This window comes from Glossina fuscipes, unplaced genomic scaffold (genome assembly GCF_014805625.2).
Source record: "Glossina fuscipes isolate IAEA_lab_2018 unplaced genomic scaffold, Yale_Gfus_2 204, whole genome shotgun sequence".
NCBI classification, from domain to species: Eukaryota; Metazoa; Arthropoda; class Insecta; order Diptera; family Glossinidae; genus Glossina; species Glossina fuscipes.
Genome location: NW_023998547.1, coordinates 345,286 through 355,012, shown reverse-complemented (window position 1 = coordinate 355,012; position 9,727 = coordinate 345,286). Strand labels below are relative to the sequence as shown.

The following is a 9,727-nucleotide window of genomic DNA, read 5'->3' as shown; positions in this document are numbered from 1 at the left end:
GATCATTTTCGCCATTTGTCTTGTTTTCCCCATTTACGCCGTTTAGATCATTTTCGCCATTTGTCTTGTTTTCCCCATTTACGCCGTTTAGATCATTTACCCCGTTTTCCGCATTTATTCCATTGAGACCATTTTCACCATTTATTTCGTTCAAACTGTTTACACCATTTACAGAATTTTCACCATTTACACAATTTTCACCATTTACCCCATTTATATGACTTGTACCATTTATACCATTTTCACCGTTTATTCCTTTTACACCATTCATTTTACAACATTTTTCACCCATGGGACAGGCAAACTCTTTCGTAAAGGTTTTATATCCTTCCAATATCGGACGATAGCCTGTACATCGGCACAAATTGCCTTGAAATGCTACCTCTAAATCATGCATTGTTGGTTGAGGGGCGTTTCTTAACAAAGCATACATTGACATAATAATGCCCGGCGTACAAAAACCGCATTGACTGCCATGCGCTTTTGCCAGTCGCTCTTGAGCAGGATGTAGACGCGTTCTCGTACTGCCGATACCCTCAACCGTCGTAACAGCACAACCGTGCATAGCGCATACAGGAGTTAAGCAAGCATTAACAGCCAAATGTCTGATTTCATTAGTGCGACGATCGATACGAGAAAGCATTATTGTACAGGCACCACAGCCACCTTCCCCACAACCCAATTTGGTACCGCATAAAAATAATTTTTCTCTTAAATATGTTAGTAACGTGCATTCTGGATCCGGATTCGGTTCTACGACCTGTAGTAAATAAAATTACCTTTCGAGTTTATTTCGATTTCCATCTTTATGATGTATTTAAAATGAAATACTACGTGAAAGAGAAAAACTAGATTCTTTATTTTCGAAATAGTTCGAATGGATAATAAATTACGTTTCTCTTAGGCCTATCAGCTCCTATGCTTACGTAGGCCGAACGTTGCATTACACCTACACGAAAAGAGAGCTTGAGCGTCTACTCGCTATAATTGCTTGCATAATATCTAAATTTGATTATGAGTTTTGCTATAAGGTGAGTGCAGCCTCAATACCTGTTTTAATAGCTTAATTTGAAAAGTTGTTTACAATCATGTAAAGTAAGGCAAGCACAGACGGACGCCGCTTCTATGCGAAACCCAAAATAAATGTTAATAATAAATCGCAAAATACGTTAATTAGAAAGTACCAGGCATTGTTCAAGCAAACTAAACACAACATTTAAAAGAGTTAAGAGAGAAAGTACTTAAGAGCTTGCAAAAAGTAGAGCAAGAGTAGAAAAATATTGCTAGGCCTTCAAAGATGAACATTTTATCGTTCTAGACATCCACGGATGTAAAAAGAAATTTATGAAATAAGAGAATCGAAGTGTTTTTCAGTAAACCAACAATCATGAAATGTGTTATAAAAAAATTGATGATAAGACGCGCGTGTGCGATTACGAGTATACGAAGAGATAACTGTCTGTTAAAAGCGCCAATGAGGATAAGGAAAAACCCAAAAAATTTAAGAAAACTTTTTCTTTTTCGGCTATATTTCTTGTGATATCTAGTTATTATAAACTGTTAATCTTTCGTTCTTAAAACATTTACTTTACAGTATTCCCCGGAAGATGTAGCTAATTGAAGAAAATACCAGCCAGAAATCAAAGTTTTCCCCATAACGATCTCTTAAGAGCCGCATGAAATAACACAAAATATTTATATTGCTACCGCTCGTTCTTGCCGAAAAGAAGACGTAAAAAGATTTTCTAAAAGTATGGAAGATTTCCCTTATAGGGCGCGGTAATTACTTTATTACAAGATGTAGATGAATGACATGACGCGCACGCAACCTTTACCTTTATTCCCTTACTGAGAATTGTTCTTGTATTTGTCTTGCGTATAAGTTTGTTATTGCCTATTTCGATGCAGATAAATGTACAGCTCATTGTATTTTGCATTGACTTTATCGTTAGTTATTATTTATGATCCGTTCACGTGTACAATAAAAGTGCCTTTTCAAGGCCTGCTAACCTCATCTGACTCTTTCTCCAGGGAAAAATAGCCGCGTTGGTTAAAGTCGTTTGGAAACACACAAGTGAAATCAGTTGAACAGATCACAAACTATATACGGGAAGGAGGCAAAGTAGATTTGCTTTCAGAATTGAAAAGAGTGAGGTTTAATTAAACATTCCCGATACTTTTTGATCATAATGTTACACTGTAAATTCCTGCGCTTGCAGTTTAAAATTGTGAACTTGATAAAAAAAGACAACAACGTTTGTTATACATAATATAATTGAAAAAAATATTAACATCATCTATATAAACAAAACAAAACGAAAAAATCAAATAAATACAAAGTCTTAAAATTTATTGCATACGATTGGCTTTACATTCACATCAACTTGCCTATGTTCGGTTTCCAACCTCTTCCCTATTCCATCATTATCACTTCTATTTTGAATATTGTCGGGATACTGATAACTTTTATGATAATCAACGAACACTTTAAAAAACGCAAACAATTTTCATCTGAGATCTGTTATCTCTTTTTGCAATTGCGACTTGCTATCAGCAGGCAATTAAGAAAACCATTTATGATCCTTAAATAACAATAACAATAAACAACCTACTGCTACTGCAGCTCCCATTAACTTTATAAATTATCTAAAACGTAGGAAGAAAAATTTATTTGAAAAGAAAGTCAAGTAGAACCAAAAAAAAAAAAAGAAGAAATTCACGGTAATTAAAAAACAAAAAAAAAAACAGATCCCAAATTTTTACCTTTTTTCCGTTCACAAAAAATACTAAACTTGAAGATGCTTCATCTGCCATAATTTTCAATTCACACGTAAAACGTTTATGGTAAACGAAAGTCAAGTTATTCTTGAAAAATAAAATTTCTTTTATTCACAATATATATATTTGTCGAAGAAATGCACAAATTAAATTAATAAAATTTTTATAAAAAATAAAAACGCAAGATAAGATTTGATTTGTCGAGAACCACTCAATGCACAACCGTTTTCTTAAAGTTTCAAACGCAATCTAAAATATACCTCTGACGATTGAGCAGACAAATTCTCGCATTACGTTGGACGAAATACAATGCGGCGTAAGAACGAACAACAGTAAGAATTTAACAATTAGACGGAGTGTATATGGATGCATGTACAGTGAGTCGCATTAATATTGGGCTTTTTCGCTCGACAAAAAGTAAACGCTTGTTAAACTTAGTCCATTGCTCAAAGATAAAATTTCTTTAACATCATAATATTAAACATTAATATTTGGAGAGGTATCTTTTCGCTTAATAAAGTCATTTAGATGTTTTGACATATTTTGTAGAATTTTTCTTCTGTAGGAAGCAGACATCTTACTCCATCCCTCATAGAGTCTATTTTTCTGGTCTTGGCAGGCCAATTCATCCCACATGGCTTTCATGGTGTGCCTGGTGATTTGTGCAAGAAGGTGAAACAATTTGGGGTAATTATATAAGAGCCATTTTCGAATTAAACGAGATTTACACTTGAGGTCGTTATCTTGGTAGAATTTGGGTGTTTTCAAAACACAAGTTTCTCCGCTCTTTCTTTCAAATTTTACTTCCATATCCTTAAAAAATCCTCCTTATTTACAATGTCATCTATAAACAACAATTTTCCGACCCCATTGGGCCAAGGCATGCCAAAGTATAAAATGACTATTGCCATGCCCGCCGTAAGCCGTTGATACAAGAACGTAATATAAAGCTAAGACCGGGAAAACACTTTTCTAAGTTAATTTTTTCGACTACATTTGCTCATGAGGCCAAACATAATGTCGTTCCACTAAGAACTGAGTAGTTTTCCTTGGTAAATTCTAGTCTACAAGGCAATTTCTAGTTTGGTCGCGTTAAAGTCACAAATTTGGGTATTTTACCAATTGGGCACATTAAGCCGCCACCTACATATCTCTTTCTCCTTCCTTATTCCTTTGTGATCGCCACCATGTTACACGAATGAAAGATAGCCCCTGAGTGATTAGCGATATAAGAAAAAATTGTGAAATATTTATTACGGACAATTTCCAACATGAAATATTAAAAATTAAATCTCTTTGTCAGTTTGCTTTCCTAGCAAGGCCACTTTTCAAGATTTCAGAATCCTTAGAATGTTTCTAATTTAGTTATTCTAACTTGGTGTTATGTGATTAAATGCTATTGATATATTTCAACTTATGTTAAACGGTTGTGTAGGTTTAAAATATTCTTCTATCCTTAAACACAGTAGAATAATTATGTAGGCATTGAATGAAATTCCATATAGGCTTTCCCATAATTGCTTTTTTAAATGTTATTATCTAAACAACAATATAATTTTGCTATAATTTGAACTCAAAAATTATTCAAAAAAGAAGAAGAAGAACCATAAACGAATTTGTTGGTTTACAGAGAGCGAAAACTGTTACGTATGTGAGACAAAATCTGGCAAGATTGTTAAAAATGAAGAAACAGCTGTTCAAAGAAAAAAACGCTTGCCAAAAAAGCCTAAACAATACATTTATGCCGTAATAAAAAGTTCCAGGTACCAGCTTTTGCAGAAAATCTAAAAAATTTGAATTAAAAAAAAGCAAAGGGTTATTTGATCATGGAGGACGAACCGAAAAAGGTCAATAAACATAATTCAATTATTACCTAATAGCGGACATTTATTTTATTATTTCAGGGCCTAAGTTTATTTGGACGTGATGTATCGGAAATACCTTGCTTTCGAAATAGTTTTCTTTATGGAATAGGTGGCGGTATCGGTGCGGGTTTAATTACATTTTTAGGTACTTCACGAACTACATTCTCTACGCACGTAGGATTTGGTACTTTCTTCGTCGGCACATTAGTTTATTGGTCCTGGTGCAGGTAAACGGAATAAATGTAAAATTAATTGTAAGCAAGTGTATAATGTTTTGTTTAATGTCTCCTTGTATCGTTTAAAATCGCACACACAAAAACAAACAGATAACCGATATTTGAGATACATTAGGTCTACGGGAAAGTTCCGTCCGTTCCGGTCGCAAAGTTTAGTGCTGCCAGAGCAGCGATTGTGTATCCAATACTACTGATAAAATTCTTTACATGATTGTATTCTGTATAAGTTTCAACAAGGAAAGAATTCTGCAGAAGTTTGCAAAAATTTATGGAACGTGTTTGGTGAAGGCATAGGGTCTGATAGAACATGCCGAAAATGATTCGAAAAAATTCAAAGATACAATTTCGCCCTTACTAGTAAGCCGCACGCTTTTGGCGACCATCTGTAATCGAGGGCGACACTGTCGAGATCATTTTAAAATAAACTCATATTATTTTTCAAATCTTTCGGAAATTGTGACCTGGTTCAGATCACCAAAATAGGATTTTGTTTTATACTAAAAACGGATGGAACTTCCTGGTAGAGCCACTGCATTCCTAAATAGTTTTTTAACATAAATTTTAACGGGTTATCATTTGTTAATCCACTCTTAAATGCAATGCAGACGCGACGACTCATCGCCCAATTCTCGACGTTTTGTATTTAGCTTCGCACATAAGCAGAATACAATCACAATAATCTCTGTTAAAAATAATCAGCCAAAGCGACAGTCTATCAGTTGTTTTACGTCGTTAGTTATTTGTACGGTGCTAGTACAAAAGTTATCTATCGTCCACATAAACGCAAATTTTATAATAATTGATTGTAAAGATAACAACTTTAGGGAAGTCATGAAAAAAAAGGTTGATCTTCTTATTCCGTGTACCCAGAAAAGACTGACAATAATTCCAATAATGTTACGTAATCATAAATGTCTGCTTGCATTAATCCAAATAGCTAAAAGAAATGTTTTAGTGGGCGAAACTATTAGGTCAAGTCATAAATGATTTTCGATGCAGCTACGTAGAACCTATTATTTGCATTTATCCACTATAAGTCACTGAAACAAACCAGTTTTTTTTTACTATATAGATAAGGTAAGAAATGGAGAGTCGAAAACTACATATACTTTGGAAACTTAAACAAGACAATAGAGTTAAGGCGACAGCTGAAAAAACATGCAGCGTTTGCCGTGAAGGACATTATAACTGATCGGCCAGTTAGAAATTGGTTTGTAAAATTCCGTTCTGGAGATACGATTTTAAAAGACGAGACGTCTGTCCGACTTTGACGACAATATTTTAAAGGCAATCTTGCAGCAAATTCCGCGCCAATCAACAAGAGGTATAGCAAAAAGATCAATCAACTTTTAAATTAATACAATTTTGTTACTCAGTGTAAACTGAATAAATGTCTGATAAAAAATAGCGAAGTTATTTATGACTCGACCTAATATGTATTTTTGTGCCACTTTTACTATCTGCTTGTTGAGGTGTTTGGTGGACGTAAGATTTTTTTCTAAAATGAGCATGATTGTTTATTTATTATTTTCTATTTATAATGAAACTATATAAAGTTTTTATAACTAGGTATCAATGGTCAGTACATCGTTTTGAATACGCCAAATTACAAGAAGGTCTTCGGAACAAAGCGTTATATGAGGGCACCGATGTGGAAAGGGAATTAGAATTGAAATCCGCGTAACTTTTATTCTTATACCCGATTACGATTATTGTTCCTCTACAAAATACAAAGAGTTTCTTTAGGCAGGAGAAGTATTTTAAAGCTCAAGATATAAAGAGCAAACGATTGTTTTCACTAACATTTCTTGTTGATAATTTTTAAAATTAACGTGATATTAAATAAGTTTAAGAAAGGTAAAGTAACTCAACATATGGAAAATATATGAAAAAAATAAAAATGTATATATAAATTATATATATGTATATATATATGTATATATGTTGTATATGTATATATGTTGTTTGCACAGGGAAGTGAATCAGTGTTTGTTTCATTTATATATGCAAGCGCATCTATTTTTGGTATCAAGAAAACATTGTGCAAAGGCGTTAATGGCATGTTTCGGAAAAATGTTGTAATTTTTGGGAAAAATTTTTTGCTGTTACCTTGGAAGCAAATTCGAAAATCTCAGAAAACATTAAATTAATTTGAAAAATTATAAAAATGTTCATAATCTATACGGTCTGTTCGAAGCATTTCGTTTAAAGCTCTTTTAATGCAATATTAAAACAAAAATTTGTGTATATTTAAATATATTCATCATTTCTCTTCTTTTTTTTTTTTTTATTTACTTACACATGAAACTCAGCGAAAACAAATTCAATTGATTCTTAGAAGTAAACCTTACATTAGTTAATAATAAAAACTAGTATAAAGTATATAAGGAGAAGTAAAGAAAGAAAAAATAATAATAATAGCAATTAAATAATAATTCATGTATAAATAAATAAGAAAGAAAAAAAAGAATAGCATGCACACGACTACCACATAGGCACACCTGCAACCAGTACAGAACCAAATTGTAAGTGAACCCCTAATCGACGGTACCATTAAACAATTTAATTCAGAATGAGACGCTAAGAATAAATCTACGTTTCTCAAGTAACAGAAGTAACCTTTTTTAATAAGGAGGCAAAGAGACAAGCCGGTACCAACCTAAATTCCTAAGATCAAACAGCAAGAATTGCTTTTGAATATATATAAGATGAAAATCTCGTTTGCTAAGAAATTTTGAAAATTTACAATTTTTTACAATTTCTCATATAATGGCTTTTCAAAATAGGGCGTTATATAGGAAGTGGTCGAAAAAGTGGCCTGAAACGAACCATTCTCAATAGCCCTCGTCCTTTGACCAAAATACGTCACTACACGAAATTTCATCAAAATGTCTCAAAAATTGAGACCTACAACTTGGATACAAATTCACATGGACGGATGGGCTTAGATCAATTCAGATTATCATTCCGAATCAATCCGAGTAATAAAAGGTGAATTTATGTTAAGCCCTCCTGTCTGTTATATACGTACGCACTAACTAAGTATACCCTGTACCACAAGTGGTGTCGGGCATGATTAACAAATGATTGTACCAACTGAGGGACATTCTACCTGGCCTTAACGCGCAGGCAAGCGCATTTTAGTAACCTTTATTTTGCTTTTTGGATGTTGGGATTAAATGAACTTAAGGTCCCTACTTTGCGAAAATAAAATAGATCAAATCTTTTGTTTTTGTTTTTTATTATTAATATGGTTTAATAGAAAATGAATTTATTTCATATATAAATGTAATAAGAATTTAGGTAAATTAACTTAAACCTGAATAACAGTTCAATGAATTGCTTTCGAAGATGGCGATGAGGATGATGAGAAGTATGTTTTGTTTTTACAAATGATTTTTGCTCCTTCCATCGTTTGGCGAAGGGGGAAATGGTGTATAAAAAGGAACGAAAAAAATGAATATTGATGGAATGTGATATCTCTTAAACAATTAAGATATAACAATTAAGTTGTGGGAAATTTTTAGTCGACTTCTTCCACAGTAGGTCCGTCACCACGGCCGAAATTACCGGCTTGCTGTCCACAATTGGCGGATCGAGAACCAGCTCCACCACCAGCGCCTTGTTGTTGATGCATTTTTGTCATCACCGGCTGGCAGATTTTGGTCAACTCCTCCAATTTGTAATCAAACTCTTCCTTCTCGGCAGTGGTATTGCTATCTAACCATTTGATAGTTTCCGTACATTTCTCCATTAAACGACTTTTGTCTGATGAGGGTACTTTATCACCGGCCTCTTCCAGAGCTTGCTTAACTCCAAACACATAAGTCTCTAATTGATTACGAGATGCGATGCGCTGACGGTGTTTTTCATCTTCGTCAGCATATTTTTCAGCTTCGTTGACCATGCGATCAATATCAGCCTGCGACAGGCGACCCTTATCGTTCTTTATGGTAATGTTCTTAGCATTGCCTGTGCTCATTTCCTTGGCCGTCACATTTAATATACCATTGGCATCGAGATCAAAGGTTACGTCTATTTTTGGTACACCTCGCGGCGCTGGAGGTATGCCTGTTAAATTAAAAGTTCCCAGCAAGTTGTTATCTTTCGTCATAGTACGTTCGCCTTCAAATACTTGAATGGTAACTGCCGGCTGATTGTCAGCATATGTGGTGAACGTTTTACTTTGCTTACAAGGTATACGACTGTTGCGTTCAATTATTTTAGTCATAACACCACCAGCAGTTTCTATGCCGAGCGATAAGGGAGCTACGTCCACTAATAACACATCCTGAATTTCACTGCTCTTATCTCCACTCAGAATTGCTGCTTGAATAGCTGCACCGTAAGCCACCGCTTCGTCCGGATTTATAGACAGATTTAGACTCTTACCGCAAAAGAACTGTTGCAATAGATTCTGCACTTTCGGAATACGAGTGGACCCTCCAACCATGACAATGTCGTGAATTTGATTTTTGTCCATCTTAGCATCATTTAACGCTTTCTCTACAGGTTGCAACGTTTGGCGGAACAAGTCGGCACAAAGTTCCTCAAAACGAGCACGACTCACTTTGGTATAGAAATCAATACCTTCAAATATAGCATCGATTTCAATAGTAGCCTCCGAGCTCGATGACAATGTGCGTTTAGCGCGTTCAGCTGCTGTGCGTAAACGACGCAAAGCTCGAGGGTTCGATCGTAAATCTTTCTTATACTTTCGTTGAAACTCGGTCGCGAAATGATTAACTAATCGACTATCGAAATCCTCGCCGCCCAGATGCGTGTCGCCTGCAGTTGCTCGGACTTCAAATAATGAACCTTCATCAATGGTTAAAATGGATACATCAA

The 9,727-nt window shown here is 34.6% G+C and overlaps 3 protein-coding genes across 3 annotated transcripts in view; 1 reads left to right on the top strand and 2 right to left on the bottom strand.

Moving 5' to 3' along the window:
- The window catches only part of LOC119641974 (xanthine dehydrogenase), a 6,903-nt gene extending 3,866 nt beyond the window's left edge, over positions 1-3,037 (bottom strand). The window contains exons 1-2 of the mRNA XM_038040908.1: positions 2,764-3,037; positions 1-760 (exon numbers count right to left, since the gene is read on the bottom strand). Coding sequence (XP_037896836.1) covers positions 1-760; positions 2,764-2,814 — 811 coding nt within the window. The 5' untranslated portion in view covers positions 2,815-3,037. The remainder of the gene's footprint in view (positions 761-2,763) is intronic.
- A 1,460-nt stretch (positions 3,038-4,497) lies between these two features.
- Positions 4,498-6,818, top strand: LOC119641989 (cytochrome c oxidase assembly protein COX20, mitochondrial). Its single transcript, XM_038040937.1, has 3 exons — positions 4,498-4,625; positions 4,683-4,870; positions 6,449-6,818. The coding sequence occupies exons 1-3, from the start codon at positions 4,605-4,607 to the stop codon at positions 6,561-6,563; spliced, it is 324 nt and encodes a 107-aa protein (XP_037896865.1). The 5' UTR covers positions 4,498-4,604; the 3' UTR covers positions 6,564-6,818.
- A 1,327-nt stretch (positions 6,819-8,145) lies between these two features.
- LOC119641976 (heat shock protein 68-like) overlaps positions 8,146-9,727 on the bottom strand; it is a 2,215-nt gene continuing 633 nt past the window's right edge. The window contains exon 1 of the mRNA XM_038040912.1: positions 8,146-9,727. This exon is cut by the window's right edge and continues 633 nt beyond it. Within this exon, the coding sequence (XP_037896840.1) occupies positions 8,403-9,727 (1,325 nt within the window). The 3' untranslated portion in view covers positions 8,146-8,402.

Coding starts and splice junctions, on each gene's coding strand:
- LOC119641989 (XM_038040937.1), top strand. CDS start 4,605: ATGGAGGACGAACCGAAAAAG. Junction 4,626..4,682: donor TGGAGGACGAACCGAAAAAG/GTCAATAAACAT, acceptor TTATTATTTCAG/GGCCTAAGTTTATTTGGACG. Junction 4,871..6,448: donor GTTTATTGGTCCTGGTGCAG/GTAAACGGAATA, acceptor TTTTATAACTAG/GTATCAATGGTCAGTACATC.